We start from the raw sequence: 13,119 nt of genomic DNA on the forward strand, positions 1-13,119 counted from the left end.
AATATATTTCCAAGAGTCTTCAAAAGTTCTGAAGAATTAATTACTTTATTGGCATTTAGAATTGTAAGGATCAATGGAATTACGATTGTTCTGCTACTAATGGTGTTAACATTATCAAATATTTGCAGATATCCCACCTTTGCTGTTTGAAGCATCTTCTCTGGAGAATGCATTTCAAATTGGAGGTTATCCTTGGCATTATATCATCACACCTAACAAGAAAAAACATAAAGGAGTCTTCCATATTTGTTCTCTGAAAGACAATGCTTTGGTAATATATTCAGATAGCACCTTCTCTCAAATGTATGTGTATCACATTTGTCTTCATGTCTTCTGAGTAGTGCTTGAGATAACAATGCCCTTGTTTTCCAGTGTGGTGCTGTCATAGGGATCACCCCACAGTGTTACATCTACTGTCCAGTGGAGTCATGTGTAAAATGTTTTCTTCTCAATTAGTACTGCCTCTGATATTCATTCCAGTATAATCTTAGCACTGTCAGTGCTACACATCACCACTCTCTGCTTAGAAGTTAAGGCTAAAGCAAAATCTCATTACCTGATTCCTTGCATGGTAACATCTTAATGCACTTCTGACTAGTCAGCCTACCAAATGGCATGACTAAAGAAACATTTTAAGTTTTAAGAAATTGCAGAATAAGTTTCTGTGATATTTGTAGTTTATCCCTGATTTGTACCTTCTCTGTCTACCTAGAAAGGTTTTATTACCCAGTTTAATCCAGCATTCCTAATTATTTGTGTTTATGTACTATTCACATATATTCTTTCATGTGAGCATTCCATCACAGTTTTTATTTGGGATCTGGATTTGACCTGAAGATACTTCTGTAACACCAGCAGCTTCTAGGCCTGTTAGTTCAGGGTTCTTCACTAAAATTCTCATCTGTAAATGTCCTCATCTCTTTTACTAGCCTGACCAAATCAATGATCCCTTATTTTCAAAACAGATCTTTCATAACAATAGCTGAAGATCAATTTTGATTCAAAGGGACTTGTACAATCCTTTCTTGCCTGGCTTTTTTCTGTGCCTGTTCATACATTTGAAAATTTGAATGACCAGGGTCAGCTAGATTTAACAACAAAAATCCACTGCCAGAATCCCAAGATTTTGACCAGCTTGCAGCTGAAATCCCAAACTATTCCGGGCTTACATGATCCACAGATAATTTGCACAAAAGAGGCTGAGCCTGAGGTTTGAAGCTCAAGTCAAACCTTGTGCTAACGCTTTCCCTTGTTTTGTCATATCTCATGTCTTTGACACTCACGTTGCTGGACATGTTGAAGTGTTTGCAGAGTGTACGCTAAATCTTGATTTTGTTTAGTTTCAGGAGAGGTAGGACATGTATAGCTGTGGTACAAGGTTATTGCTCATTGCAAATGAAAAAAGTTGAAACTGTTCCATGGAATATCTTGAGACTTGGAACTGACTCTGTTGTTGTTGTTGTTATTGTTATTACTATTGTTCTGCCACTGGCATCCTTTCTGGTCATGATTAGGAGCATTACTTAAAAACCTTCAGAGGCGTGTGGATAGGAGCTCAGTATTTCTTCTTTAGTTAGATCTTTAATTAGATCCTTGAGACTTTCAAAGTACTAATATTCGAGCTTTCCCTTCCTTCTTCAGGCAAAAAATGGCATCCAGGATATGAAATGCTGTTCACTGGAACCTGATTGGATATATTTCCATCCAGATATGTCAGGTAGAATAATCCACGTGGGACCAAATTTGGTGAAGTACGAGCTGTTTTTTCTCACATCTTATTTAACTGGAGGAGAAATTGCATAACTGCATAAATTCATTAGTTTGAAAATTTGCAGGCCAAAAGACGCATCAAGCCCTAGAAACTATAAAATTTATTAATCTGTCAGAATCAGAAGTTCTGGTAGAAACATGCAGATTTCTGCATGATGAATATGGTCAATGGCAGGCAACACTAGATTTTGATATGAAAAATGATCAAGGACCACTGTTAAAATTTTACTGATAAATTAAAAAAGAATTTATTTCCATTTCAGTTATTTCTGATGTTTTAATATAACTTTTTTTTTTTTTCAATTATAGAAGTGTTGGAGGTGGATTAGAATACATGACTTATTTTGTAATTTCTGGGTTTTTTTGTAGGGTCTTGAAGCTTAAGGAAGTTAAAAATAATACAAATCAGATGGAGATTACAGAAGATTTTACAGTTGTGGCCAACAGAGAAAACTGTGTGAGTTTAGTGTCCGAGATCACCATGTGTGATTTTGAGCAATACGCAGAGGTTTTGTGTATGTGAGTGATCACTGTGGTTTATGTTTAACTCAGAGTTTACTGAAGGACTTTAAGCTGAATGGAAAAAAAACCTGAAAGCAGTAACACTTTCAGGATGGCTTTCTGAAACCTCCAGTCTTTTCTTTAGTTTTCAATATTCTTCATTGTGTGTAGTATAACCATGTATCATTGACATAAAACATACTTCCATATACTTGAAAGATACTGACAGCTTTCCTTCAAAAGAAGGTGCCACCAAGTGATAGTTGTGTGCGTCTCTTGTGCTTGGGTAAATTGATCATGCAAATGCTATAAATGTTTAAAGTCTCATAACTTAAGGGTAAGGCTTCATAAGACAACAAAGACAATACGTTGCTTCCAAAAGTCTACTTCTTTTCCTGGCCATACACATCTGTCACTCCCTTGTGATGGATTTGGCATTCGTCTAACCCTTGGTGAGCTGATTCAGTGCACTAAAATAATAGAATAATAACCCAGTGGAAAAGGTAAGTACTTTCCTGCTTGCTTGTTGTGTTGAACTGGAGCTGGAACAGAACTGAATCATCAGTGGATGATAAGCGTGGAGAACGGTAGAAGTGGCAAGGGTATGATTTAAATCTCCTAATAGAAATGAGCTGTTAAATCACCCAGGTTGTTTCCTGAAATCTTTTGTGATAGAAAATCACAAAGACAATCTAAATGTCAAAAAGGTCACAGAGCATACCCGTGAAGAGTTTTTGGCAGTGCATGGAACTGTCATTTTGCTTCAGCACACAATGTCTTGTCTTAGATAAAAGCAAGTTTTGATAGTTTGAGTACTTTAAAGTCCCTGGAAGTTAGTGGTACTAACTTTGAAGCTTCTGCAGAAAAAAGCTTGTGTATTAACAATCTGCACTGCACTAAATCAGGAATAAAACTTCCACTGAATTCAGAAGCTATAAGCTTTGTCATCTAATGACCTTCATACATATGCATGTTTAGGGTTTCTTTAGATAACTTCTGTGGCAATAAGAGCAAAGAAATATAAGTTCTAATCCTGCCTGTGCTGTTCTTTTTCTTTTTTGACTTCAATTAAGACTTTGATACCCCAATTTTGAATGTTTCTGCTGTTAATGAAGCCCAGTGGAAGCAGCTGTGATATCCCCATCTTCTGGAAGTAAGAGTTTAAGAAACAGATCGGTGTTGTCACTCCAGCATCTTTGGCTCCAGATACTTCTGAAAATTATGGTAGCTGAGAACCTTTGCCACCTTTATACAGGACTGAGAACCTTTGAATATGAGTGAATATAAATGTAAATGATACCTCAATGAAAGCTCCAGAGTTCATGAACCCTCATGAAGAAGGGATAGCAGCATTAGAGCCATGCATAGCTAATGAGTAAAACAAGGTTGGAGAGATTAAAACAAGGTCGGGAAGCAAAAGATATGAAGTAGATACATTGTCAAATAGATAAGGAAAAACTAAAATGATTCAAAGTCTAGAGCCACTTTTTTTCTTTTTCTCCAAAGGTAAATAACACTATTACTGTAACAGCTTCTGGTCGAGTGGTGAAAAAGCGTTTTAACCTGCTGGATGATGACCCAGAACAAGAGGTAACTGATGTAGTGAGTCAGAGCAGTTTATGGATTAAGAACTTTAGCTAGCCAGAAGTCATTCTTACTTCAGGTGCAGTGGCCGTAACCATTAGATGTGTTAATCATTGAGTTCTTTATTCCTCTTCTGTGACTTTCTTTGTCTTCTTAACTTCTAATAACTTATTTTCCCTTCTCTGTCTGTCATCTTTTCTCCTTGGTTGACATTTGTGCTTTGGCATCAGTTTTTAAGAACTGATCTTATGCCCCATGATACTATCATAACTCCATGCAACTTCTGTGTCATAGAAACGATATGTTAATGTGATGAACTGTTACTTCTTCAAACATTTCCTTTAAATATTCCTTTTAAAGCACTTTATGAAATGAAAGAAAAATATTTCTGTTTCTTCTCTGCTTTAGGTTCCTCTAGTCTTTGATATAATACCTCTAAGTTATGTTTTTCTCTCCCAATGACTTTGATTGGATTTCAGGGTAAGGTATTTAACACTTTAAGTAACTGCTGCTTGAGTGAGAACACGGTATGTGTTGGTGCTGAGTCATCAGGAGGTTATGAAGAATATTTTGTAGGTCTCTATCTAGAGCTGGAGCTGTAATTGGCATAAGCACAACAGTTAAAATTCATTAGTTTCTGGCAGTCACTTCTTTTTTTCTTAGGAAATAGGTTTTACTATGGTAAAAATACAGGACAGTCCAATATAACTCTTAAGATTTGCAGTTCATTTCTATCCACTTTTTTTTTTAAACATAATAAAAATTAAAGTCTGCACTCTATTTTTTTCTCTGCTGCTACACTTTATTTGTGATTCTAATAGAAATTTTGCTGTTATAGAAGAAAAAGATTGTCTTGAGTTTAAAGAGTGTATTATGAGGTTTATGACAGTGAGATAGAAGCAATTAAGGTAGTTCACAATCTTCACCTTTTGATCTCAGTTCTTCATGCTGTGTACTCTGTGGAGCAAGAGAGTTCCAAGAAGAACAAACAGGTGTTCATGTGAATGGAATTACCCTAAGATCCCTATCCCCTCAAAACCAGTCATGGTTTTAAGTTATGCTGTCTCTAACATGTCTGCTTCAAGAGAGGGCATGGAGTTTAAGTGTTTCTTCTGCCACTTTCAAAGTACTTTTTCTCTATTTCCTGCATGATATATGTAAAATACTTGCACATTAGGATTTTTCTTCTAGGATCACTTTCTTCTCTCCTGTCTTAAAGAATTTTGCTGAAATACATTGGATAACTCATGTTGAGAAAGATGCTTGTTGGGTATCAGGCTGGCAAAATTTTCATTATCAGATCAGAAGACAATAATTTTTCCAATTCTGCTTCCACCTGAAAGAAAAAGAGCTATGCAATTTAGGTTGAGGGGGGAGTGTGAATTTGTTTGATTTGTAAACTTGAGGTTTTGTTTTTTCCAAGACATTCAAAATTGTGGACTATGAAGATGAATTGGATTTGTTATCCATTGTGGCAGTTACTCAGATAGGAGCTGATGGCAGAGCACACCTCGACTTTCATTGTAATGAACGTGGGATTCTACTTAAGAGTATTCCGTTACTGGAGTCCTGGGATGTGGTGAGGAGAATTCCTGTCTTTTATTTAACACTCCTCTATACACATTTACTTACCAATTCCTGTGTGATCATGGAGGTCAGCAGTGTTACATATATTTTTGTTCCCCAAGGGAAAAGGAATAATGGTGTGAGTATATCGAGTTCTGGAAACAGAGACTGAAATATCTTCTTTTTTCTTGTTGTTTGTTTCTCATTTCAGACTTACAGTCATGAAGTTTACTTTGACAAGGACCTTGTCCTGCATATAGAACAGAAACCTCACAGGAGGTTCAGTTGTTATGTTTACCAAATGGTCTGCGACACTGCAGAAGATGATGAATGTTCAAGCCATGAAAAAACAGAAAAGGTGTTTTGTAAAAAAGAAGGGAGAATTTTTGAATATATTTAAGCCATGAACAACTACAGAGACTTCAATTTGAACGTTATTTAAGGACTTCATATATCTGAAGTAGTCAACTACTGGTTTTAAGGCAGGATTTAATCTTAGCATTTTGTACTACTGCATAAAGTTTTGTTTCATTTTTCCCCTGTAACATTCATTGTACACTTGTCCATAGTCTGTGGTGCTTTTCAGTTCATCATTAATGCTAGATGCAGCATTTATTGCTTCTCTTCAACAACTGGACTGAAATACTGGATATCAAGGAAAGATGTGGACTTACAGCTGCCCTCTGCTGCACTCTGTCTATTATAAAGTTTCACCTATACAACTTTTAATTCAGACTGTTAACTAAACAAAGAATGTAGAACTGTATAGGATAAATTTTATATGTAGTATGAAAATGGCAGTTTTACCATTAATCAGCTTAGGCAAATTTCTTCTATTGGTTTTGTGTGAGAAATAAAATCACTTAAGTTTTCTTGTTCTGTTTGGTTTTGTCTAAAGAGAAGTATTAATAAATCATGTATTGTTACTGCCTTTTTTATATATATCTTTGTTTCTATATTTGTATATATATATGTGTGTGTAATACCAAGGATTCTCTGGTTTTCCGTGTGTCAAGGCTCAGTTGTTCAGTATGAGGCAAAGCTACCACATGTCCCACCTGATCATTATGTGAAGCCTGTCACATGAGATGCATGAGGGTTCCATGTGGTATATTCAGATTCTGCAGAATGCAAGTTTCATTTTAAATAAAAAAAACCCTGACACAACAACAAAATCCAGGCTGTAGACTTCATGGCTGTAAAGTGTTTCCAAGTGCAAGCCAAGGATGGGCTGAGAAGAGCAGCTCTTAGAGGGATGACCAACAGCCTATTTGTTACTACCACCACCATTGTCATCAGCATGGTAACTGTAAACCCAAATACTTATTTTCACTCCAAGTTTTACTGATGAAGAGTAGATCATTCTAGCTGATACAACAGTGAAGAACTCCAGAAGAACTATAAAAATTACCTGTTGTGAGTTTTTATAAAAAGTGAAATGCAATTGTGGAAAGAAAAAAGCAACACAAAAAGGATATCGAAGAAGGTAGAACAGTAGACATGAAGAGCAGCAGCAACACTATTACTACCCTAGCTTCCATGAGTTTTCACTTATCCAGGAAAGAGCACCTGTCTGTTATCTGCTATTTATATAGATACATAAAGAAGATCTGAGGCTAAAAACTAATATAAATCTGTACTCTTAGGCAGAAGATCCAACTCGTTAAGCAGATACTGATATTTCATCCTCGTTTCTGTTTGGATTATTAAAGCAGTTCCTCCCAAAGCAAGACATAAAAGCTTCATTTTTTATTAAGTAGTGCAAGTACTGCTCATGGCAAACAGCTGTAGTGTTCCAGTGACTGTTGTTTTTAAATTATTGCAGATGTTTCCAGTTATATTCTGCTAAATTAATAATTATACATTGGTATCCATCTTGCAGAATGCAGCAAATTGTAATGACCAAAAGGCAGCCCAGACTTTGAAGAATATTATGGAATTTGTTTAAAAAATTCTATCACTGTAAATATATAGTGTATTGCTGCACTACAGGTAGTGGCAGATGTGCCATCCAGGAAGGTTACATGTAGACATTTTCATCCAGAAACAGGAGAGATGTTTCTGTAAAGCTGTTTAAGAACAAGGAATCCAGAATGACCATCCCTGAATACTTCTATGAGTATATTCACAGCTGTGACACTCCAGAGAAGCAGAATCACTAAATGCTTATGGGTTGTGCTTTTCAATCTGTGAACAGCAGTGTTGCCTTCTGTACTTCCATTTAAATGGGAGGAAAATCCACAAGCTAGTATTTTGTTAAGCTGTGAAGAATAACCCTCTATCCAAACCAAACACGAATACTTGTATGCTTGGTGGCAGCCAACCTCAATCAACAGCTTTTATTTCAAGTTAAATTTTTAAACAAAACCCATGACCAGAAAAAGGTAGTATGTTACTTCGCCAGGAGATTTCGTATGTAAGCATTTTTCAGTCACTGTTGCTGACACGGCTGTACTATTGTGCAGTATCCAATTCGCATGAAATCTGAATAAATGCATTAGATCTGACCTGTAGACCTACAGTTTTATGTCCATGTATGATTCTAGAGCACTTATCTTTCTCTTTTTCATAATGTAAAGTAGGTACTTGGAAATCTCTTACACAATCTGAATAATTCAGTATGCTAAAGAATAACAGGATTTGTGAAGTGGAGAAATTCTGAGGATTCTCATGTGGTTTTCATTACAAAGGAATAAATATTATTGTGCACATGCCCAGCATAATTATCTTTGCAAGTACCAAAGTGTGACATGAGTATAAGAAAAGAGAAAAAAAAATTGCTTTGAATAACCAGAAGTAACTTCTTCAAATGTAGTTTACTTCCCAATTATAAATTCAGAAATTAAGATTAATAAAATACAGAAGACAAAAACTCTTCACTTTTCATAGGCAGTACCTAGCTGCCTTACCACCAGCAAAGCCATTTACTGCTAGTTTTCTGTTTTAGAAAAATCAGACTAAGGAATTATTAGTGTGGAATTCTGAATTCCCTTACTTCCTGTATATTTCAGGGGTACTTACCACTCACGTCATTGCTTCCAGAGGCTGCAGATACAGCCTCAAGTAATGAGCTCAAATACTGTTTCAACTGGACCAAGTGCATACTTGAACAGATAGATTGAAGCTGAAAAGCTCATGCTTCCGTTATTATCACTAGCACTAGATGCCCAAGGGAAAAATAATACATGCATATACTCATATATATAAATGTAAATATATATATGTGAATTATTAACATGAGTAAAGATTTTCAAATGTGTATTTTAAACATTTAATGGATCTTAACCACTTTTGCCAACATTCCCAATTAGGTAACTTCACCCAAACATTTTGTGTTGTCCAAGTGGAGAAATGTTTCTTTATTCTTTTTTTTCTGGATATGTCTGGTTACTTTAACAGCACAGTTTCTTGCTCATTTTATTCTCATTTTGGTTTTTATTTTCCCCTTGTTATTGAGAAAAATACCATTTATATTACTTAACAGTAACTGAAGGCTGCCAAAAACTCACCAGCAAGAAACTTCTTTTCCTTACGGAACTGTGACAGTTATCCCACACGATGGAACAGCTAATAAACAAATTAATTTGCTTCCCAGTTACAATAAAGCCTGCTATTAGGATTATCTGCCAGAAAGGACACCTGTAAAGGGTGGCATGTAGCCTGGGTGTTTTCTTAAAGAACAGTTGTGAGGAACTGCTGTTAGCTGCTTCAAGCAAAGCCTCTGGGCACTCTGCCTGCAAAAGGGAAAGTGTTGATCTAGTAAGTAAAAAGGTCATGGACTAATGAATTCATGTTGTGTTTCACCTATGGTTGTTTGATACAAGCTTTCTGCTGTTGCCAATATGTACCAAACTAAATAATATGAGTGAAAAAGGGGAAGATACAGTTAAAATGTGGTTTTCTAAGGCTGAACCACAAAAGAATTTACAGAACAGCAACTGTGTTCTTTCATAACTGCCAAGTATTGCTACAGTCACCAGTACAAAACCTTTAAAGAGCTCTTTTTCTGGAAGGTGTGTGAATTGATCAGATGTGTATGTAGCAATGCCTCACTAATAATAATTGCATGGTATATCTGAACCTTTTGTGAACCTTTTCTTTATCTCCATGAACTGGAGAATTTTAATTAGCCTCTGCTAAAACAAAGAGTTCAGACCCTTCCTGCAAAGATGTTACTTTTGAAGAATGGATGAATAGTATCACAATTGTCAACTAGCCCTGGGCAGACTTGCAGAAAGTTTCTGTGTATTGACATGAATTCCAGGTGTCTCTCCTCATACACAGACTGAATTGGTTATGAGTACTAAAAGAAGGAAACAAGTATTCCAGTATTTAAATAAATGTTAGAGATATTTAAGGGAGAATCTTTGTTTTGCAGCAATTTCACAACCTCAGATTTTCAGAGAGGACCACTTGAAACTCTTCCCTTGGTAGACTTGGCATTTACGCAACTGTAACTTTAGTATTTATTTCTGCTTTACTGAAGTTACAAAATTATAACCAAAATTACCTTGAGAAGCGCCAAAAGAATTTTCTGTAACACATTCTAATGATGCATAGATGAAATAAATTTAAAGTAGTCAAAGTGCTTGCTTTGGATAATGACAGATTGAAATGAACTGCGAAAATAGGCATTTTGTCTTGTTTTGGTTTGTTTTGTTTTAAATAAAGGGAACTAGGTATCCTACCAGAGTGAAGAGTTACAATGATACAGTTGTTAACAACTGCTTTGGCAGGTATAGCTTAACAACTTACTTAGTAAACTGAGAGTACAAATACCTTATTCCTGCCTGATTGAGGAAGGAATATTGTCTTCTTAGGAATATTATATTTTTAGGCAAGAGTAAGTGCACATTCTTCTCAGGAAGAGATAAAGGAAGCATGGAGAGGGAAGGTAAAATTGACTGGAACTACTCCACAGAGCGGTTCAAGAGCTCTGGCTTACTTGAGATGTCGCAGGAGAAGCAAAGCACTCCACGTGATCCACAGGATTGCAGGCTCACCATCAGTCCCCAGTAACAGCTGCTTGCCAGAAGCCAGATGGGAAAATTATTCTGTTAACATGTTTACTTGGATGCCTCACATTCAGACTCATACATTGGCAGTTTTCCTGATTATCTTCTGGATCTGCAGTTAGTCTCAACTTTAGGTATGTACATGTGTTGCCTGCCTTTAACACGCAACTTGCAGCATGGTTGTGGCATATTTCTATGCTCTGGGGCAGACATCTAGGAAATTACCAGCTATTCACACTATGCTCTTCCTATTTTGGCCGTTTATAACACCACTGCCACTTCTTTCTACTGCCAGCCTTTCTACTTAAACAAAATCACTTTTTATTTTTCCACTTCATCATGACATCTCAGTGATCAGCTACCAGGACAGAGAAGCAAAAATGGGATCCCAGAAGTGCTACCCCATCTTTACCTGTATTTGATAAATGTAGGAGTTTCTCAGTCAGTGCCTAGGGACTGAAAAGATAGGATGGACTGGCTTCTCTTGATAAGATGTATTTGAGCATAAAAAGATTGCACACCTTGTCTTTCTTTTGTCATTAAGTACACACTCACTGACAAGGCTGCTAAGCAGTGGGGAAGAAAATAAGCGAAATAAAAAGGGCAAGCAGTAAAATTCTACAATCTTGCTTTGGCAGTTCCAACAACTGCCCCATGGTTCTGTAATTTTCAAGAATTTTTACAAAAGACCTTAAATTATTAGAGAAATATTTTACAACTCATGGAAGCAAAATGCCTACGGATTGAAACAGAATAAAGAGTTTTATTGCACAGATAACAATGACTGGCCTATAACTGGTATAGAATTGGACAAAAGCTGCTCTATGTGCCGCCTTCTGTTGCAGCAAAAGCTGTCTTCAGGGTAGAGAGTAGGTACAGATTATTTCTAGGAAGGGTCCCATTCCATAGTCATTCTTGCAAAGATAAATTAATGATGCCCTCAATAGAAAAAGTCAAATGGTTCTGCTGCTTTGACATGGAACTCAGTGCCAAAAAAAAGTAAAAGGATCATTCTGGTTTCTTTGACCATTCAAATGCTAATTAGTTGAACTCATTTGTCAGTATCACTCCTAGTAAGATAACTTCTGAGGGGTTATTTCTAAAGCTTCTGCAAGTCATTTAAATCAGCTAACAGAATAAATCTGGCTGGACTATTTTAGCAGTCCCATTGTTTACAAAATGAACAACCATCAGGCTGCTGAAAAACTCATCCAAGTGGTTTCAGGGACACTGTAACTTGTCTGGAATGTCCTCTTCTAAGGTTTGGATCTTCAATGATTTGTCCAGCATGGAAAAATGGAGATAAAGATGTAGCTGGCAAAAGAGACTCTAACCTTGTTCTAACTACAGTTCTAAGACATCAGTTACTTGTTGCTGGAAACTAGAAAGACTTTCTGCATGTAAAAGGTTATATCAAAAGCACAAAATAATGGTCTATGGTGACATGGTGTGTTGCTTAGATAAACATTCCTGTACATTTATATCAAGGCTGCTGCTCTCAAAGTATATGAATGGTACAGCAACAGTGACAGAAGTTTCCAAGTAGCCATGCACTACAGGAGCAATACAGGCAGGAGTCCGTTGCTGCCTCTTCAAAATAATCTATGAATCTTTGTCTGGTTTGTAAGTCTTATTTTGTCTGTCTATTTTGTAGGTCCTTCCAGGTCTGAAGTCACAGCCATCCTACTCCTATATCTGAGAAAGCAGCAATCCAAAGAAAGAAGTGTGTACTGGGTGATGACCTGACAGAACTGCTAAGAGGGAGCACCACACTGTCGGGGTGACTGGATGTAATCAAAGCTTGCTGAAATCGATGGGAACTGGAAGTATTTTGCAATTTGGAGACTTAGATTCATAGAAGGTAGATTAAAATAAGTATTTATTTTCTGTTAGTTTGTAGGCTTTACAGAGACAAAAGACATTTTATTAGACCACCTCATATGCCCGGAAAGAATGAACACATTTTGGGTACTATGAATCCTTCTTCTAGAATTACATGTAATAATTTTGTGGTTCCCTGTATGGAACTGAGAAGCACTAAGAAACTGATGCTTTATGATCTGTAAAACATCAACATAAATCTGAAGGTTTTACAATGCTTTTTAACTAAACATTACATTTTTGAATATACAACAGAAATTATTTGATTGTTTAAAAGACAATGAGAAAAGGATTCCAGAGAAGTAAAGAAAAAGATATTTTTAACAGGTAAAAATATCCCAAAACTGATCATGTGTAAGTATTGTGCTGTTTAAGCCTAGGACATTTGTTGTGCTTAATCAGGCAGATTTATGGTTTTATTATATGCTGGTTTGCAAGTAAAGATTAGAAAGATTCACTTAATTAAAGCAATCCACAGAAAACTTGGTAAAATTTTATGAGCATAATACTGAGACGACCTGCTAGCTTCACTCATGACAGTCTGGCATCCTTGGAAGTTCATGCATGAGTGAATTCATCAGAAGATTCAGGGCTTAGGTCTTTACTTCTCTTAGATGCTGTAAAACTTAACAATATCAGTGTTCTAGTCACCATTGAGACTAGAATGAGCAACCACTTAAATCCTGAGAGCAGGTCACACCAAATTCATGGAACCTAAAGCTAAATATCAGTAAAGTGATGCGCAAGTCAAGTTTTTCTTTGAAATGTCAGAGCCCAACATCTATTTTTAGGAGACTAAAGA

The 13,119-nt window shown here is 36.3% G+C and overlaps 1 protein-coding gene across 1 annotated transcript in view; it reads left to right on the plus strand.

The window, feature by feature from the left end:
- The window catches only part of DCAF17 (DDB1 and CUL4 associated factor 17), an 18,410-nt gene extending 12,062 nt beyond the window's left edge, over nt 1-6,348 (plus strand). The window contains exons 9-14 of the mRNA XM_080621859.1: nt 129-271; nt 1,642-1,751; nt 2,140-2,227; nt 3,778-3,861; nt 5,279-5,434; nt 5,633-6,348. Coding sequence (XP_080477985.1) covers nt 129-271; nt 1,642-1,751; nt 2,140-2,227; nt 3,778-3,861; nt 5,279-5,434; nt 5,633-5,821 — 770 coding nt within the window. The 3' untranslated portion in view covers nt 5,822-6,348. The remainder of the gene's footprint in view (nt 1-128; nt 272-1,641; nt 1,752-2,139; nt 2,228-3,777; nt 3,862-5,278; nt 5,435-5,632) is intronic.
- The last annotated feature ends 6,771 nt before the right edge of the window (nt 6,349-13,119 follow it).

Source organism: Psittacula echo, assembly GCF_963264785.1.
Source record: "Psittacula echo genome assembly, chromosome: 6".
Lineage (NCBI taxonomy): Eukaryota > Metazoa > Chordata > Aves > Psittaciformes > Psittacidae > Psittacula > Psittacula echo.